General features: G+C 33.6%; 1 protein-coding gene across 1 annotated transcript; it reads right to left on the bottom strand.

Annotated features, from left to right (window-relative positions):
• Nucleotides 1-4,042: 4,042 nt before the first annotated feature.
• LOC128554876 (uncharacterized) lies at nt 4,043-20,867 on the bottom strand. Its single transcript, XM_053536192.1, has 4 exons — nt 20,640-20,867; nt 17,058-17,172; nt 16,245-16,651; nt 4,043-4,216 (listed from the first exon to the last, which is right to left on the bottom strand). Exons 1-4 carry the CDS (start codon nt 20,865-20,867, stop codon nt 4,043-4,045), a joined length of 924 nt encoding a protein of 307 aa, XP_053392167.1.
• Nucleotides 20,868-21,157: the final 290 nt, after the last annotated feature.

Genomic DNA, 21,157 nt, shown 5'->3' with positions numbered 1-21,157 from the left:
TGTTTCGACAAAAAAGGCTAACATGTGATAAAAAGAATATTACATTTGTGACTTTCCACATTGAATTTATTAAACTCGTTGAATAAAATTGATAAAATGCTCGGCAGAGCCTCGCATTTTATTATTTTATTCTACTCGTTTAATATATTCAATATGAAAAGACACTCATGTAATATCCTATATATATTAACAACCAAAACAAAAAACAAAAGGTGTCACCTAATAACAATGAACAATCATTTTATGAACTATGACCACTCATATTGTGAACATATCTGAAACAACGTAGAATACAATACACTTGTACCATTTTGTGTCCTTTGTATGTGTACTGTTCACAGGTGTATAATTTCTGTACCAATACACTTCACTTTTTTTTCGTCTGGCCTTTACATTTGTCATACTGTCAATATATTTTTTTAATGTATTTCTATTCAATTCACAACAGGCCACATTTCAGAAATATAACAAAGAGCATTTATATTTGAATATAGTCACAATGTAACATTATTATATATTACTTTCTTCTTAATTTCAGATTATGATGGTCAACAGCCTTTATATAAAGATTATACTTTCTAGTTTACATAAACAATTTCAATAATTTTACATTCTTAGACTAAAATGTTCGCGAATATTGAGAAAAAAAAACCAACAAAATCTCATATTAATACTTTATGCATTTAAACATTATCCAGGCATTGAATTCATCTCAGTGTACAGATTTAAAGCACCTGCCTCATGAAAAAGTCAATAATTCAGTGGAAAAAATGTAGTGTGTTATTTTAATGACAACATAGCTTATTATATGACCTGTTTTCAGTAACAAATGATGTAACTTAGGTACAATAATAATGTTAATATCAACATACAAAACTTGAATGTATAATGCAGAATATACAAACAAATGATCAAGAATATCTTTGATACTTGGAGGTTGTTAGTTGTTTCAGGGAGTTGTGTCTTATCCTCATTTCTTAAATTGTCTGAACTGGTACTAAGTGTAGTCGTCTTGCTGGAGGTGATCTGTAACTTGTCTGTTGTGAGGAACTTTACTGCCAGCTGTTGATATTTGATTAACGTTGAACTACAATGCACATAAACGCAGTAGATAATATTGTAAAACTTGTACTTTCCAAACATGCTTTCTCAGAATCCTTTGGATACTTTTCCAAAATTTCTATCGGGATATCATAAAACAAAAACTTTTTATGTCTATAAGATAACACATTAAATTAGTGTTTTTTATATGTTATGTTTTATAATAAGAACTTGTTATATAAATATTATTGCATTAAATTTGTAACTCTTGTACAATAATAATATTTATATCCAATAAGACGTAATGCAATGTATAATGAAGAACAACCAAAGAAATGACACAAGGTGTTAATACCTCTGATATTTGAGGGTTGTTGGAGTTGTGTCTGATCCTCATTCCTTAAATTGCCTGAAATGGTACTAAGTGTAGTCTTCTTGCTAGAGTTGCTCTGTAATTTGGCGTTTCTTTCAGGAACTTTACTGCCAGCTGTGGGTACTTGAACATCAAACTACAATGCACTTACAAAACAATTTCATGTTTAAATGTGAAACGCCTAATATGAAATTACATATTTTTATGGTCAAGTCAATTTTCTATGTTTGACTAAAAATGAACAGTGTATTAGTAACATGAAAACTAAATTGATATAGACATGTTATCATTACAGTGCTCCTGCTAGGATTCAAAAATGACAGGGTGCTGGCAGTGAAAAAAGCAATTCTAGGGGCGTACGGGGGCAGGGTACCTGGCGGGGCAACAGGGCGGAACGAATTTCGGAACGGGCGATGCGCCCTGCTGTAAATAGCTAGCCGGAGCTATTAAATGGAATGAAATATATGTAATAGCTGAAGAAAAGAATATATATTCATTAACACTGTAATATGTTAAACGTATTAAAAAGAAATCATTTATAATATAGCATTTTTGTTTAAAACGTTTAGAAATTCACAAAGAACACATCTTACCTTTTGCAAACACATAATGGAAATCATGTTTCAATGGAAGTATACACTGTATATACAATTCATTTACATTAATATGTGCAGCATAATTTACTAATGACTTACCCATAGTGTCTTTGGCTTCCTTATGCCGGAGTAAGTCCCATATCATGGGGGAAATAATTCTGGTGGCAAGAACAGTTCGTAAAATAATTTAAGCCCTGGGAGCCTTACTTCATTCCATAAAAGTATGGCCTTCCAAATTTTTTCAATGTAAAAATCATAGGGATTTGTGCGCCGCAGAACACAATCAAACCACTCCAAATTAAATATATTTAGCTAATCCTGAATCTGGTAGTGTATGACATGTTTCCATTTCAGTTGTAATTTATCTGTATACACTTCTAAGCTAAAGGATGGTAACTTTCTACCAGCATCAACAATTAATATTAAAATATTGTTCCGTAGATTTTTTTTTATTTCAAGTTTGCCCTTTCCATCTTTGCCTGAATGAACAATTCCGTCTGTTGATGCAGCTAAAAAGGATGTGATTCATATATTTTAGCCCAGTTTGAGTTACTTCAGCATCTTGTTTTTTATTTTTATATTCTATGATTGTGTTTTCTTCTTGTGCCAGTCCTCGAATTTTGTTCATGTCCCCTTAAAGTTACTGTAAATTGTATTTTTTACCAAACATGTAGACACATTTCCTATTCTTCTATTTATCACTTGTCAAATATTAGATCTGGTCAGTCTAATATGTCTTTCTTTTCTCCAGATTTCATTTTTTGACTGGTCAACTGTTTTTCCTCAATGTCTTGTATCTCTTCTTTTTATTTTTATGACAAGTTTCTCCATAAAGTACTTGCACAGATCCTCGAGATTAACTTGTAAAATATCTGGTGTATCATCTAGATCATACTCAATTTTTGCACGTTTACTTTGGCTTACTTTTAAGTCCTGCAATTTCCGTTTCCTGCGTACAGTTTTACTCTTTTTTTGTTGTATTTTACAGAGAACTGTCTTTTCTGTGACTGCTTTCTTACTCCTTGATAAAAGTTTTGTCCAGGCTGCATTTGTGTGACCTTATGAAATGTTAATGGGGACCAAGCTATTCCAAGATATTCTCTTAATCCGCCCCATAACACCTTGCATTCCAAAACCCTCTTCCGCATCTATTTACAAATTTTCCACCATCACATTTTGAAAGTATGGACATCAGCTATTATTTGAGTGTCTTTTATGAGTTCTTTCAATTCTTCTTTGGTACAAATATTTCTCACAGGACGTCTTGATGCGTCCAGTTTTTTTCTGGTGGCAATTTCCAAAATTGATATTGATTTTCAAAAATCTGGTCGAAAGAAAAGCCATTATCATTATCCTCATCGCCATCTTCATCAATCACACTTTTATTTGATTTAGTTGCTCTCTGTTTACAGAAGCTACTACAGTATTCTCGGAATCCTAAAATAGGCTATGTAGTGTAAATAATGTCTTTTCTCAGCTGTTTCGGGCTATTTTTAGAATTTCTCGTTTTTATGGCACTGCTGTTGTTAGTGGTACCCTATTCAACTTCGTAAACTTTCCTTTCCCTTTATGCTGTGGTTTGTCTAGAACTACTTTTTCTAAATATTTACACATGTGCGTAGCGCATTCAAGTTTGACAATATTTCTTCCCCAAACTGGCATATTTTTTTTTTATTTTAACATATTCAGAACTGTTACCAGCTGCAATGATGTTTGTGTATCTGATACTATGCACAGCTTCTGCCTCCAACGATCCTGTCAACATTTTGTCAGATTCCATTGACTGGGATCTTTCTGACCAGTTCTTAAAGCATGTATGTTCTTTAGGTTCGGTCCCCTTATTTTTGGCTTGGCACCGAAAATAACACCGATAAGTGTGCTCGTGCCAACGTTTGGACCACCCACCGTCCCAAATGACTGTAATAGTAGGAATACCATCACTAAAATCTCCCCATTCTATGGCGAGCCTCTTTTTTTCTGCCCCTGACCTTGCCATTTCTTCTCTCATGGCTTCGCCCCACTAGCATCCTTTTTAATCTTCTAGTACAGAAAATGTTCCATCACGCATAGATGGTATATCCATTATTCGTAGTTGCTCATTTAGATCAGAAGCCCTACCTCCATTTGCCATGGTTCCACAAATCGCACGAATATTTATATCATACAACCCATTTTCAAGTTTGTGGCTTGTTGGCAATGGAAATTCCTTTAGGCAACAGTTACATTGAACCATAATCACACAGAATAACCATTTCGGCACTTTTTTGACTTAAGAATTGAATGGTATTTTTCTGCGGTAAATCGATTTATGATCTGTCAGGAAGTTTACACCTAATTTACATAAAGATGTTTATGTAAAAATTAGGTGTAAATTTGAAGGATTGAACAATTTTTGCAGATACCTTTAAGTTCATCTGTTTGATGGGTTTTATTCAATTAATATGTCAACAGTCAACAGGTCAACATGTATTATGTACACGCGTTCTATCTTATTTTCTCTTGAAATTGGATCTGGTATGAAAATTTTAAACAACGGAACAGTTGTAACATGTAACAAAATTTTCATTCATGAATAGGTTGGATTAGGACCATGTGAGTTGGGAGCAGCACATGAATTTAGCTGAGAATTGTCATTGACCCAGTGCCAGTTGATAATTCAATGAGGACTTAAGACATCTTTATTTTTTGCTCTATTGTCGTTCCTCTGCTGTACGACCGAACATATGCTTCTCTGCTGTTCGAACGAACAGATGCTTCGTTTTGGTGTCCGGTCATAAACATTATATTCCGGAGCTCAAATCCGGCATCATCCAGCCCTGGGTACGAAGGCAGTGTGCGGTGTATCTGAAAATGAAACGGTACCGTACAATAAGATAAAATCATCGGTGTTTATGTTAATTAGTCGTAAACTTCCTGACAGTTTATACATCGATGGACCGCAGAAGAATACCTTTCAATTCTAATTTGATACGTTAATTCCAGCTTTTAGGTTTTTATAGTTTTGCGTCTAAAACATCATTTGCCTCCTGGAAAGCAGTATCATGAACAATATCTATGCTCCTGCTATTGTCACGGAAATGTCTGTTAATGGCTGCTTGGGCACTTTTCATTGTGTTACGGTGGTATTCTTAAGCTAGGTTTGTGCCTTGAAATTTTCTTTTTCTGTCTGGTGTAATGTTGGGTTGTGCATCTGCATAGAATTGCTTTAAATGGTTGTTCAGTTGCTCCTTTTGGACAGTTTCCAGAGTATTTTCTCTCCATGCTCCATTCTTAAAAAAAATAATTCAGTCATTATACAGACTACTAAGTACTTGTAAATTTGGCATTTTTAAGCACGCAGGAATTTTAAAGAAGTGCACTACAGTTTAGGTATTAGGCCTAACAAAAGATTGATTATTTTCAGTAACATGCTAAAGAAGAATAGGACAGGTATGTTTTTTTTTTTTTCTTTTTTTATTTTATTTTATTATTTTTTATTAAGTGGGACTTTTCGAAAATACTTTTTATATAAAAATTGAATAGAAATAAGAGAGTTATGTGTTTAGAGCATCAGTAAGTTCACATTTTATAACATCACTGAGCATGGCTGGTTAGGTGCACGTTAAACCGGTTTAAGCTCCCCAGTGGTGTTTTTGCCACTGACCGTTCCAAGGCGGTGCCCCACTGTGTTCCTTTGTTTGTTCGTTTCGTCTTATGTGTTGGCTTTGTGTGCGTGTGTGTTGTTCGTTTTGTCCTTATGTGTTGGCTTTGGGTGTGTGTGTGTGTGTGTGTGTGTGTATGTGTGTGTGGTGCACGCGTCTGCGTGCTGGGGGTTTCGTTTTGAGGAGGCTGCGTTTTTGGTGCGTGGCATTCCCTGTTTGATATTTTTCTTTGTTGTTTAAAGCATAAAACTGCAGTTCTTTCTGATTCAACGTTATGTTAAAAATTGGAAGAAAAAAAACTCCTCCAATGATATTTTGGGCCAAAAATTTAGGACAGGTCCTGATACCGGAAGCAAACATTTTTTCTTCGCATTGTTTGTATTTATGTGTGACCATGCTTGTAAAGAATTAAAAGAGGATTTTATTTAATTTTTTGGGAGAATTTCAGCAGGCTCAATAGAAAAAGGTGGTAAATCAGCATAGTTGACTTGGTAGAAAACTAGAATGATTACTGAAAACCCCCATTACCATTTTTTTCAATTTTAACACTCCGTTTTAGCTTTATAGCTTTATAAGGAATCAAAATATTATCTTAAGTGTTATTGCCATCATATTGCAGTTTCACTGGCCAGATAGCTCAGTTGGCAGAACAACCCAAAGTTGAGGAAATTGCATATGGTAATTTGTGTTTTGGGGAGGTTTCAGGTTCGAATCCTGGTCTGGCTGTGCAAACTGTCGCATTGTAAAGTAATTAACTGTTTTCCGTTTTAATGGAATATAATGATAAAATATTTTACAAAAATGCATTTTTGCTTAATATAGTGCTGTAATACATTATTTACCTTGAAATAAATTTATTCCCACTCGGTATTTTGTTTTGTCTTGGGGGCATATTTGTTCTCTTTGATTTTTTTAAATTTCTTCTGGTGACAACACAAGTTTTTAAATCTGGTTGGGAAAGCAGTCTGTGTCATGTTTACAGATTTAGCTTCAACAATTCAGTTTCTGGTTGTTCTTTATTATTTCATATTACTTCACTTTCACTTTCGTCTTTGGTGAAAGTAGTCTCCGGGTTGTTAGTGGTTTCACTTTCAGTTTTAGTTTCACTTTCGATTTAATCAACGAAAGGAAGAGCCAAGAGGGCCTGAATGTCCTCTAGAATTTCTTCTTGACTAGATTTCTACTTTCCTCTGGCTCATACAATTCGAAAGTGCCAAATAATTGTTTAAACAAAACAAAATCTGATTTCCTTTTGGCCATGTTGTTGTTGTTGTGCAGACGAAGTTTTACAGAATGCGAGATGCAACAGTAAATGTTTATATAAATGTTTAATAAAAAATTAAAAGGATATAACTAAAAACAAATGATTCATATTATATATTTTACTTTTGTTCCATGATTTTACTGAAAACATCATTAACATCGGCAAACTGAAACTGAAAGTGCGTGACCGGGAAACTAAAAAGTAGTCCGTAAAATTATGGATATCAATTAGATCTAATGAATACCTAATGGCTTTTATTGAGAAATGAAAGATGGTCACGTGTGCTGAAGCAGCCAATCAGAAACGCGCAAGTCTATGAATTGAGTAATAGTTGTAATTATTTTAAAGTAATGGCACTATTACCTTTACTCACTAAATTACATGCAGCACAACACTGACATGTATGCGCAGTATTTGACAGCAAATTTCTTGTAATAGTCTGCCTATATATCCAAAAAAGAGGCCTAGAAATTGCCTTTGATGGCAATTTTTCTTAATGCCCGACAGCCATGTTCATTGTTAACTTTATAAAAAATGGAAAAGTTTCGGGGGGTGGGGGGGTTGGAGGTGGGGGACTGTCGCCTTCTGAGGGTCATATTAAGCACACAGCACAAGGTCAAACGTCAATAAGTACATTTTTGTTATAAACTTCGGATTTTCGCCTTTTATTCTACTTTTATTATTTATTTTGTAATTTTTCGGTGATAATTATGAATTTGAGAAGTAAAATGAATTACTTCGTGTAGATATGTATAGCATTTGAGACTGGCAAAATTCAAAACGACTCAAGTTATTCCTATAGAATAAGCTTAACTTTTCGTACGCTGTTTGTTCATTTATGGAAGCTTTCTTTCTCATTGTTCTAAAACTTCCGTTTCCAGGTTAATAATTTCCAAAAAGGCTGGTTGATTGCCTGTTTGATTGTCTGTATGAACAGTACAGGTAGAAAAATCTATGGCGGGTATTTTATAAAGACTAGTACAGTCAAACTTCGTTTGCTCGAATTCGGATTGTTCGGACTGCTCTTGGCTCGAACCCATTGTCAGGTCTATATAATGTATACTTCACGTTGACTTGTACTACTGATATCGCGAACATATTTTGCTTGACCCGTCGAGTTCGGTTTGATTAAGTCTGTTTGTTAGATAGTATGAAATGTGTAAATTCTCCCAAGCATTATCTTAAATGGTTTATGCTGTCAATTAAAACTCTAGTCCAGTGGTTTACGAATTTGCTGTAGTAATTTCAGGAATGTGTGGGCGTTTAGAAATACTATCTATGTACAATTAAGCGATATCAAAGTCTAAATATAGATATTAGATAACCGCAAATGATTTTTACTCTTCGAATCAGGTAAAAAATATTTCTTTGCACATTAATAACATTAGGCTATTATAAGACCTGGTAACCACTCTAGTGTTTTCAATATTTATGATTTTGTAACTATTTATTATGTTGGTTCTATAGATGGCATAACTTCAAAAAGGCTAAATATTGGTCAATGAATTTGAAAGTATATCGAATGTTATTTGTATTGATCTTTATGACTGTGAATATCGGGGTAAAGCATGCTTGTATTCTTGTAATAATACCTTTAGATTTCCGAGTGATCGGTTGGTGCTAGAACCAAACATACCAATGTATCACGAAGGTCAGTGCGGAATGTTAGAATGAACTATGAACTGAAGATATAACTTCAATATTTCACTGAATGTACCTTAATGTTACTATTATAAAAAATTCTAAAGCAACCTGTCTGATGTTTTTATATCTTTACTTTTACATTTTTATTTGTAAAACATCTCAATGACTAATGTTTTAGTGTCAATATACTAGCTTTGTTTTCACAATGTTATCAAGGACATCCTGTTTGAAACCAAGTGTCAGATGTGTAAACTGTTACGATTGAAACAGAAATAGCGTGCTGAATTTTCGGTGGTATTTCTTGAAATATGGTACTTAATTACAAGTACATGAAGTATGATGATAAATGTCTGACCGATAGTAAATAAAAAGGAAGAAATAACAGCAAATCAAAGAAATATAGTATAGATTAACTAGTTGAAATCCTACAGATCTGTTCTGTTTTGTTTATTACTGTACATGTACTGTGTACACCTACAATGTGACCAATTTTTCAGCTATTCCTCTAAAATGGTCCTGTTTTACCATCACCACATGGACAAATTAACATAAATATTATCATATAATGATTCGTCGTCAGTATTGAAATCATTTCTTTAGGAGCTGGAGAAGCATATATTTCATATATGTTTAAATGTTACTTTCAACAGTATTTCAGTCATGTGACGGCGGTCAATTAACCTAATCAGTGTTTCTGGAGTCTGTACAAGAACTAACTTTTTCCCCGCAAGTGACTGCCAACTTTTTCATATGATTCAGAAGTGGAGGACGAAATTACTCCTGACAAAGTCTATTATCAGATCATCATGGAAAACATATACGTCTCTCTGGGATCGAACTCACAACCCCGCGATCCCTAAATCTGCGCTCTCCTTATTGAGCTAAAATAGTTGGTTATATACACGACAGTTTAGTGATTTTAACTGTTTATGTGATTTTTTTTACATATTTAAATGTAATTCATTTTCCGTTGTAGCTTTCTTCCTCAAAACCTACTATAGTTTCCATTCGCACTCATTTCTCAAAAGGTGTACAATATGTAAATATTCATTTTATGGTCAGTTCAAAGCTTAAATGCATTTATTTTTGCTGTCTAAAGTGCAAGAAATGCATTTGCAATGTTATATTATAATCATTTACTCAACAACTCCACACATGACTTTTGTTTTTATCTCTGCCAAATTTTGACATTGATTTGAATGAAACTTTGACACATTGTTCAATGACCAGTTCAAATAATTAAACATAACAAGCGATATCAATTGTGTGTACATTCGTTGAGCCATGACAGTCATATATGTTGACCCAAAAATAAAAAGTCACAGAATAAATGCAACCTGATGCTGGTCTCTGTCCATCTGCGTGATTAAACAATTTTGTCATTAATGTGGTGTCATTAATGACGTCACAAACCTTATATTAAATTAACATGTTCATATTTAGAATATAATCGGTCAAAATTTGGCGATAAAAGGAAAACACAGGTGTTGAGTTAGAAAACTTGTTGAGTATATTATTAATATATGCACAATTTTGCTATTTTAGTACCTTAGAAGTCATTTTCAAAAGTTCAGTCTTGACCTTGATATGTCTGTGACCTTGAAATTACATTGAAATAACCCTTGGATACGACAGTACCAAAAATATTTCTGCAGTTGTTTCACATATAAAGATAAGCAAACATATCAAGTATAACACACTTTGCCATCGCATGCCACTTTTCCCAGATATATATTATTCTTTATAATAAAATATATATATTATATATATTTTTTATATTTTCATCAGTTTTATTTACAAAATACTAAAGGGCGATGAGACACAATATTGAAAGTAATTCAAATTGTTATATGAAAATGAAACGAGTGCATAGCGGCATAGTTTATTTGTAAATGCACTCATTTGACCTTTTACCCCATTATACTGTTATGAGGAACCCTAGAGGGCGACAGCCCCTTTTAAATTTCATGTTTGATCCTAAGTAAGACTTTTATACTAATATCCGAGCAATAACAAAAAATGCCATCAGAAGTCACATTTTCCTAAGATATTGGCAGACTTTAGCGTATCTAAGTTAACAATGCGATAACCTGTTAAATGTTGCTCCGCTTTTGTCATTTAGAATTTTAATGAAGTACCAGCAAGGTGAATGAACTTAGAGTTTTTCTCTTTTATCAGTGGTATGCGTCGTACAATAAATTTAGCTGACAAAATGCCTGAATGGGAACCATGAGGTCTTTGTCTAACACTCTGGTATGGCTGGGTACTCTTATCACTATGCTATAATCGTTTTCAAAAGCAATGCAATCAGCTGCCTTTTCCTTACTTTACTATGCCTACCACCTGGCTGTCCAAAACATCTCTTTTGCATTTTATTCTTTTCAGATCTAAATTTCCCCATTTTTATGGGTATATGTGAAACAGGGCGTTATATATTTAGTCTTTCAATTCAATTTGAGGACAGTAATAACTACACAAAGTTAACTTGCATGAAAAACACTTTGAACAATCAATTCAGTTGTGCCCTGCTCGCAAACCATACTTGTTTACATCCAGCAACGAGGTCAACGATCGTGACCGTTAGAAAAAAAAACTGTAATACTCACCTTGAATCTTGCAAACGGAAAACCTGACCTACACACTATGATAAAAACTATGATAACATTGGAGAATGCATAAAAAATACTTCGAATATGCTAACAACACTATACTATAGCAGAAATAACGCTCGATGCTTCGTCTTGGGAAAACTCACCGGAAATGCCTTACATCACCTCTTTGCAGCCGGCGACAGAATTACTCTTAAAAAGAAGTCCGATATTCTAAATTTTTTGTTGTTTTGAGGTTTACTTGCAGTTTATATATTATGACGTTTTTCTCGATTATTTCTTTTAAATGGTAATTAGGAAAGATATTAAACTAAAAAATACACTTTATACTAAACAAATCATAGGTCGTCGCTGGTGGCAGCAAAGCGGAATAATATTTTGGTGAATCGGTCTCATACTTCCGGGTGCCGTAGTAAATTTGTAAAAATACACAGTTTTGTTCGCATATATGTTTGTAACTGGGAATGGGTTTGCGTAGATATGTATGATGTTCTTTTTGTAATTGTTAAAGCAGGAAAATTATGTGTTCATGATATTTTCGTTTAGGTCCTTTTAGATCACGCGTAACTTGATTTCGCTTTCTTGTTTACATTTTTTTATGAATGAAACAATGGCTTCCGTCGCAAGATGAAACGCATGGTGCTGACTTCAATTTGTTGTTTAAGAATTAGAGCCATTTATTATCATTATACCAGATTTATACAGCGCCCTTTTCATGATAAACAAGTTCAAATGCGCTTTACAGCAACTGCAGCCACACAGGGCGCGAAATCATCCTCTAGTACAGACAAAGAGCGATCTGACCAGAGGGACAGAGTGAGATAAAGCCCCCAGAACAGACAGAGAGAACAGAGACAGATACAGACGTTTAAATTAAAAAACTATCCTGTAGAATATGATTAGGATATAATAAGTTTATTACTACTTGTTACAAATATTGCCTGGTATTCTCTGTGCAAGTCACGTTCTGTTGCCTATTGTTTTATGACTTTATTAGGTAATTAGCAGTAATAACTAAAAAGTAAGTCATACAAAATGAAGTTTATACGTGTATTATTAGAAAATCACGGTATTGCTATGACAAATTGGCTATAATTCGGGGAAAAAAACAGTCTCATAATTTAGGCTTATTGTACAAAGTTGGCCTTGACGTGTCCTTATATAAAACGAGATATTTTCTATCAAAATCAAAGGCTAAACTAGCCAGGTTTACCAAGTCTGAGTGAAAATTTTCAGTAAAGGCTAGTTCAAGATATATTTTTCAGGAAAATGTATGATATATGCCAAATAAAAAGGGCTTGTTACCAATGTATTGACCCCAGATTTCTTAAAAAACAATTTAGTGAATCGCAAACTTATGCACATGCGAGTTATGCGAACTGCACCGATCTTGATAACAAAGGAGTGCACACGAGAAACTTAAACATATTCGTGTATATTATCATATACCCGCGGCCAGTTAACCTAAACGGCGTTCCTCTGTTTTGGTCATGGTTTCTATTTCTTTGTTTGAATTTTACAGTTAAGGTCATGAGGCGACTATCCGACTTCAATAGCGGATGAAGATCCTATGTGCCCCTCCGTGCATTATTTCAGACACGGGCGAGCACCTTGAATTTTTTCACTCTTTGTTTCTTAATACAACAGTCACCTTCCCTCTCCCTGCCTCAATTATCTCTCCTCACTCCTCCATCCCGACCGCAACACATCGACCCAACCCCGCCAAAAAATACAAAGAAAAGTATTTTACTATTTGTGTCTTAGATTCATTTGTCAACAGTCACCTCATTCTCCTACCCTATCCAACCCCCACCAAAACAATGGTATTATCAACGTGTGTATTTGTGTACTGGAAACTTTAAGTTTTTCTGTGTGAAAACTCCTATTTCGAAGTAATTTCTCAAATATATGAAACTCAGGCATCTATGAATTATTAAGTACCTGCAATTACTATTATTTGTATAACATTAACATGTCTGCTGCCTTCGAAAAATATACCAGACTGTATGAGTACGGCTTCCGTCGGGCTTAAGGCTACCATCACACTACTTTACTAATGAAGATTCAAGTTTATTACATGAAATAAATGTTTAAAAATACACAATGAATTGTTGATATATGTGTCAGATTTAAATAGGCCAAGTCAAGTGAAGTCAAGCCAAGTGAAATAGTTTATTCGTGTCTCTTCAGCATGATAAAACAATACATTATTAAAATATTATAGAATACGTTTGCATTTCTATACAGAAAGAAGGCAGTGCGACATTTAGCGTTGGTGTTGTGAATATAACGGTGGTCCATTTCTTGCGACATTTAGCGTTAAAGGTGCGACATATAGCGGCAGCTGATTTTGCGATATTTAGCGGTGGTTGCAACATATCACGTTAACCTTGCGACATTTCACAGCGGTTGCGACATTTAACGGTGGTGCGACTTTTAACGATGCCACAATGACCTTATAATGAGAAACTAGGAAATTAGCCGCCACAAATCAATACTGTAAAATAGGCATCCTCTATTTAAGTACTAGCAGCTAACCCGGCCAAAGTTTTTGATAGACTGGCAACCGATACTTGCATTGAATCCATCGGAATGTTCGTGAGTTTATGTTTATACAGGTTCGAATTCTGGGTTGATCTTTGGTAAGTAATCTGAGAAAAAAATCAATGAGAAAAAAACATACCGCAACAGTTTGAAAGAGGTGTTTTCATTACTTTCTGAAGGAATAAATACTTATCTAGTAAAGTATTATAAGTTGATTGTGTCTTACATGTATGTGATCACTAATAAATTGGACGATTCAATTCTTAAAATACTAAAGAAAAACAAATGTTATTTAAATCATTCAATCCAGAGAAAAGCACAGATTTAATGAAAGCATCCATTTCTGAAAAAAAAAAAAAAAACTACTGATGTAAATATAATATAATATTTAAAACTTTGAGATAAAGAGATCTTTTTTTTTTTTTAATTCATCTCGAGTTCGTTTTCAGGTAGATAGATTATGGTCTCTTCTCTGCATGTCAAAACCGATTACCAGGGCCTTCTAGACACCCCTATATCAACGTGTAATGCAGTATGTCCTACACTTCCGCGAATCATAGGTTTTGAAGTGTAAACAACATCGTTTTAATGGGTATCTTACAGACAGGCCTAAAAAATCTAAATTACTTACTATCTGGTCAGGATTATATCAGTGTATATATCAACGTGTTCAAAAGCATTTTAAAGAAATCTAATCAAAGCCCTGAGAGGAGTGTATGAAAGCGTAGCTGAACCGGTATGCATTTTAATGGAGAAGACAGGCAGGAAAATATTCCATCATTTTGTAATATTTTACTAAATGCTTATTTTTTAATTCATTGAACACAAAAAGTAACCCACATCAAGACTAAAGTCAGTAAAGGTTACTCAAATCATAAACTCAAATCATAAACTTTAACTTGACTCTATATCTAATAGGGAACCAGCGTCTGTATGTATGAAGACTGGTCATCTGTAAAAGCAGATTAGGGCTGTAAAGGGCACTTTGGCCTCGACAACAAAATCAACAGGAGTTGTTTATGCCTTTGGCAAGGTTCTAAGAAAATCAGACGGACTAGACTGAAAGCAGGTTCGATAGACAATCATGGCAGGACTTTCCAAAGTGAGATGTCAATGCATAAAACCAAGAGAACAAACAGAGAAAATGTAAACATATTTATTATCTATGGTGTATCCGATTAAAACCACATTTTTTATTTAATAATGAGTGTTCACGTTAAATTTCATTGCATATCTATAATAAATTGCATCAATCTGTTAACTCTCATATCTAGAATTGAACTACTTTTACGGCGCATGTATGGATCAAGGTAGCGCTGAACCGGAACCATGTGTTCTTGGTCTTGCTCACGTGATAAATATTTACGTCGTAAAGAATTACAACGCATAGACAATGTTCTTTACAAGAACTTATAATCTCTGTCATATTTTTCATTTATAAATCATGTGTTCACATCTATTGCGTATGCTAAATAAATGGTATTGATCTGTTTACTCTCAGACCCTTGAATTTCATAGAAATACTGAACTACTTTTATAACGCATGTATGGAGAAAGGTAGTAACGCCATTTGTAACTACAATTTCACCAATGTCGGTATAAGTAGTTTGGCGAGTTTCGGAAGGCTACACTTCCAAAAAGCTGAAAGATTCGGTGAAAAAAATATTTCATTCTTCTTATTTATATAGTAAAAACTATTAGGTGAAAAAAATGTTGCAGTTTTCATCACAGGTAATAGAAATAAAAAAACTATCATTAAATAACTCAATAGGTGTGTATGTAAGCAGTGGCAAGCAGTGAAAATGCATTAATTTTAATGAAATTTCAAAACTTGAAAATGTTGCAAAAAAGTTTTTCTGATTTACTGCCAGAATTCTTCAGATGCCATTTTCTTTCCAGTATTTTACAAATTGATACGCAGCAACTGCAGCCACCGTAAGTGCTTTGAGCGATTTGACTTTATATTTAACCAAGTTAAATACAGTTAATGAAGATTATCTACTTTAAACGCTAAAGCACTGACCTCCAAATTTTGGCTAAAATGATTTTTCTTTAAAATTGAATTTTGGTCATTTTTTGAATATTAGAATATGAGCTTTTTGTTTCCGAACTATTTAAAAATGCTAAATGAAGGAAAAATATGATTCCCGCGAAGGAATTGAACCCAGGACGCCGAGGCAATAAGAATTTTCCCGCTGTCTTCACCAATACCGCCACGTAGGATTATGCGTTTAACGCGCATTAAATATAGATATTTACAATAAAAGCAGTTACAAACTCTTCGACTTTTGTTGTAAAAAATAGTAACAACAACTAATTCTCATGTGTTTCCATAACATACAGACTGTCAGTAATAGATTCAAAGCATTCTTAAGAAATATAGTTGTTGACGATCTGGAGTCCAGTGTGATGCAATATGTAAGTAAAAACGTAGATAGTATACATTTATGTGTATAATTCTAAAATGGCTTTTGAAATGATATTTTTTCTTCGATAGATATTTAAATTTGATTTTAAAAACCAAAACTTTGCATTTGATTTTAATATTTCTGATGCTTTATTGTCATGGATAAATCCCAATGATTCCATTATATCTCTAACGTATTCAAACGGTCTGTTATTAATATGAGAATAACCACCCTGTCCAACCTTTGCCCAGCTTAATACAACACCTTCTCTTGCGTGGCGAACAATGTTGTCAATATATACACTTTCAAAACGTCTTGGAATGTGTTCTGCTACTTCAAAACTCAGAACCCAGTCATATAAAGGCAGTCCATATTGCGGTAGAGTCAAATCAAGAAACTTAACGCGCCCATCGCTTGTGACGTCACAGAATGGTGATCCATCATATGCATCATAACCTTTGACCTCACCAGATTCAATGAAAAGTTGTTTATATCTTCCCGGTCCATCACCAAAACTTCCAATGTATTTCCCTGTAAAATTAACGACAATACATCGTAACAATATATGAACTTGTTCAGGACAGAAACATTTTGTACAGCAAGATAATATGGTATTTAAGACATATTAAAGTGAATAATATGCTAAGAATATCAAATCAAAATATGACATTAGAAACAAGAAACTTATTGGTAAAAAAATTCATTTGATATTCTATTGATAATGAACCCGCTTTGTTTATCCTATATTTTTTGCCATCAATACTGCCTTTTGCCTATGGAAACAAAATGGCGATCCGTCATACGAATCTTTTAGATGCATCAATTAGAACGGGTTCGAGGTTGAATTTCAGATTATACTACGTTGAAAGCCACTTTTAACTTTTTGTGACGGAGGTAATGCCGTTTACTCGATTACTCGTATCAGTGCCACAAATACCTTTTAAAAATTGTATCAATGTAGGCACAAGCTGTCTATCGGTCATATGTTTTCCTCCCTTCTCTTTGCTCTGTTTCTCACACCAGCCTCCATTTTCACTTGTGGTTTTTCTTCTCTGCAATAAACAATATGTCTGCCATTTATTGTAGATGCAATTTGGAATAGTAGTGTTTCCGCTAAAAGAGTTATCCGAGATTACTTTTTTCTAATATTTCGTAGACTATTGTATAAAGAAAGCAGAAAGAAAAACAGTTGGAGGCACTCTTTCTTCTTGTGGCGTATTTAGACAAAGTGCTGGAAAATAACGTGCGTAAACAGAGATGACGCCAGGACGTTTCAAAAATGCACAACTACAAAATTCCGGTTATGTTTCATGACTTGTACTTTGTTGTTTTTTTTTCTCTTACAATATATTCTTTTTGGGGGATAAAAATATACTACAAGAAACAAAGTGCAACTATCAAGGCTTCCAATGTTTAACGACTTTTATACATGAGACAATATATGAACAATGCATGAATCGTGTGTTGCCTTTCGGAGCATGAGAGTCATCTGGCATAAGGGTTGTCAGTATGGGCAAAATCTCAATATATGCAAGTTATAGACTGAATTATAACTGTGATCTCATTAGTTTTGCTAAACTAATAAATATACGCAAACAGAGCAACTCGCGAATTACAGAAAAAAAAAATATGCTGCATTATTAGTCACATTTCAACAAAAAGATTTTTTCCTAAGAAACTTTTTCAATCTTTACCATTAGCATCGGCCGCGAAATTTATCGAAGTATTATCTGTCATTTAGAAATACATCCATCGGTAAGCTGCAGATGACAGTTGGACTTATATACTTTTTAGATATCATCTAAATTCAGAGAAAACCTGTAATTAAATGCCTGCAAACTATTCAACCATTACCTGGTCACACTAGATAAATAATGATAAAAAATAATATTTTATATGTGTCAATTAATCTAATATATCAGGGGAGTAGCACTTCTTCTGTTTATCATATACCAAGTTTATTTCGTGAAAATATATATCTATCATACAGATACCGTTCCTACATTACTATTCATAATTCACCGCGTGTCATGCGTGCGTTGGTGATGTAAGTTAAAGCTTAGTATGTTGAAACCGTATGCTATTTTTATAACTGAAACGTCAATATTACTTTAAAGGTATAATCAAAATGTTTAAGCTATAAAGAAATGTAAATAAATTATTATAAACCAAGAGTATTCAGTAAACAGTAACCACCCTATATGGATATAAGGTAAACATTATTAAATTATTAAAGACTGGGTCAATAAATTGACTTAAAACTGGAGGCTGAAACTAATTTGTAAATTGTTTTTCAGTCCGAAACTCACGTATATCAAACCAAAGATTTTCACAGTACCAAGGGTACTGGAGTACTGGGTTAGCAGTTTTAGTTCAGGGTAAGGTCAAAGTACGCTTATAAAATCAGGACAAGGGTCAAATGAGGTCAAATTGGCTTAATAGCCTTATTATGCTATACTACTGCGGTAAAATATACATGTATGCACATTGTCGTTTAAATTTGTTCCAACTTCAGTTATCTATATCTTATATTCTAACATGACTCTATAATTTGTCAGTTAAACACAAAAGAAATCCTGCTTTATCTATTCGTTGATGCCCTTCTTTGAACTTTGTTTGGCTAAATTTAAATTAGACACATAGTTTATTTAAGGTATATCTTTCGTGATGTTAAAATCTAATCAATCTCCCAGTGATTTCATTGGTAAGCTTTTCTTACTTGACACTCATGTTGTCAAATTCTCTGTTGTTCCATATTTAGCAATTTTGTTATATCATTTCTTTGTTCTAAAAGAACACGATCAATGTTATTACCATTTCCTAAGCCTTATATTTCCTTCCCGTTTCCAGTTTTGCATAATGCATTTATTTTACCATCAACGCCACTATAATTGACGTTCCTAAAACAACAAAACATTTGCCACTTCTCGACATTGTTTCAATTTTCACAATAACATAGCAGTTGGTCTCGCAGAGCAGGGTAAAAGATAAATAGATAATTGTTTACCTTATCAGTAACTTGAACGTTACTAGAACTACTTGAAATGTCTTTCCGATCACATTATTTCCAAGGAATGAATCAGTTAATGTCGTTTGTCGAGCTGGTTGTAAATAACAAAAACTTAAACTTTTTCATTGATTATTCCTATATATTATATATAGTTTTCTTTCTGGTGACAATTTTGGTGTACGCTAATTCTCTGAGCAATTCCAGACATAGAATTTGTGAATTAAAGATTTATATCTGTTCTGTATGCACGAATGATAAGTGATCCCAATGTCATATTTTATTTTAATTGTATTATTTCAGATACCTTATAATAACGTTTAACATTGTTTAACTCTATTGGTTGTATTCCTCAATTCTATTCTTGAAGATAACTATACAGAAAAAATGTAATACACCTGAAATGCATTTAGCTGTATTCAGTGTTTAAAATATATATATATTTTTTTTTTTGTAAAATGAGATTGATCGGAAAAAAGCTCAGTGTAACGTCTGTATTTCGTCCGTTAATCATTTACTCTTCTAAAACGTCCGATGGACCGAAGTTGATAAAACTTATCACCCAAACGTGTTCAAATTACTATGCTTGCCAGAACGTAATTATAGCACAAACTTCAAAATACATCGCCTAAAACGCTGATTCGATTTTGAAACAATTTCACAGAAATATTCGTTTAGTTACACTTTACCACGATTGTTCAAAAGTTCCCTGTTCGCCATAAAAATAGGCTAAGAATATTATCACCTTGGTCAGGTGCATAGGCTAGGATCTTCACGTAATCCAAAACAAAGCTCTTTGCTTAATCAACATACAATAAGCGTTTTGTTTTATGATTACAAGTAAAAGGAGCAATGTGGTTAATATCTGATTGTTCATGGAACAAAATGTTAACAGAGAGTCAATACACACTTTTTTTTTCGAAATGTAACGAGGCAATTAGATACAGCGTTTTTAAAATGCAAATATGATTGATTAGTGTTTGAAGATCTATATTTAGTTTAGCGCCTGAGTTTGTTTTGACGAATAGTTGCTGCTCAAGTTTGTTTAATAATATAACGTATCAGCGTTGAATATCACTTTCATCCATCTGACCAGTAATTAACCAGTGCGATAAACGGAATTTACAAGAGATTAGTCAGAAAATAAGAGCACTTATTTTGATTCATGTTCCGATAATTACATACAAAATATTTCTTTATATGAAAACAAAAGTAAAAGCACCCATAAAATGTGATATTTAACGCTTAGAGATATTAAAGTATATACTAACGGCCGATTAGAATGTGTTTAAATTTAGATTTTCTTTGGATATTCTATATGATTGTAAGGTCACCTACCGCAGAAAATTCAACCTTTAAAGTTCTATATTGAAACATACCTTTTAAACTGATATATGTTACTAACGATGGTGCAATATCTGAACACTTGTTTTGCGCTTTCCCACTGTTATGATTTAACGATTTTATGATCTGTAGGACACTCTCGTCAGTATGTAAATGAATGATTCTTACCTGGCACTCTTGTTGTCCAATTTCCTGTTGTTTTATATTCAGCAATTTCGATAGATTGTTTCTTTGCCCTAAAAGAAGGCGTTCAATGTCACTTAGATTTCCCACTACTGTCGGAAGAACGGAAGACTTTAAATCATGTTTTACATAATGCACCGTAAATACTAGAATAATTGAAGTTCCTAGAACGGCAAAATATTTTATGTGTTCCCTCATTGCTTCAGCATACATAATGACAAAGCCTTATGTCATGTAAAGTCTCTATTCGCATGGTTTATTAAAAAATCACAAATGCGTATCGTATTTGTCATGGCTTCGTAGTTTTTGTAGACTCTTCATTGAATTACATGCAAGTGTATCATTGAAGTTCCATGTGCACCTCCGTATGAACACATCTGCGGATGTATAAACTATTTTTGTAGCATGTGTAAATGTTCAGTTCTGCTCAACCTGGTGCTAGAGGGCGTTGACGGTAGCATGCATTTCCACTACCGTCCATGAACAGGCTCAATCAAACCGAG

Source organism: Mercenaria mercenaria, unplaced genomic scaffold (assembly GCF_021730395.1).
Source record: "Mercenaria mercenaria strain notata unplaced genomic scaffold, MADL_Memer_1 contig_827, whole genome shotgun sequence".
Lineage (NCBI taxonomy): Eukaryota > Metazoa > Mollusca > Bivalvia > Venerida > Veneridae > Mercenaria > Mercenaria mercenaria.
Note: the sequence above shows the minus strand (reverse complement) of the source record. Positions and strands in the feature narration are given on the sequence as shown.

What these genes read in the sequence shown, in the direction of transcription:
- LOC128554876 (XM_053536192.1), bottom strand. Translation starts at nt 20,867, where the DNA reads ATGTATGCTGAAGCAATGAGGGAACACATAAAATATTTTGCCGTTCTA. An exon ending in TTGGACAACAAGAGTGCCAG is followed by an intron (nt 17,173 to 20,639) that starts GTAAGAATCATT and finishes TGTTTATTGCAG; the next exon opens with AGAAGAAAAACCACAAGTGA. An exon ending in CAGAAATATTAAAATCAAAT is followed by an intron (nt 4,217 to 16,244) that starts GCAAAGTTTTGG and finishes TGTTGCCTAAAG; the next exon opens with GAATTTCCATTGCCAACAAG.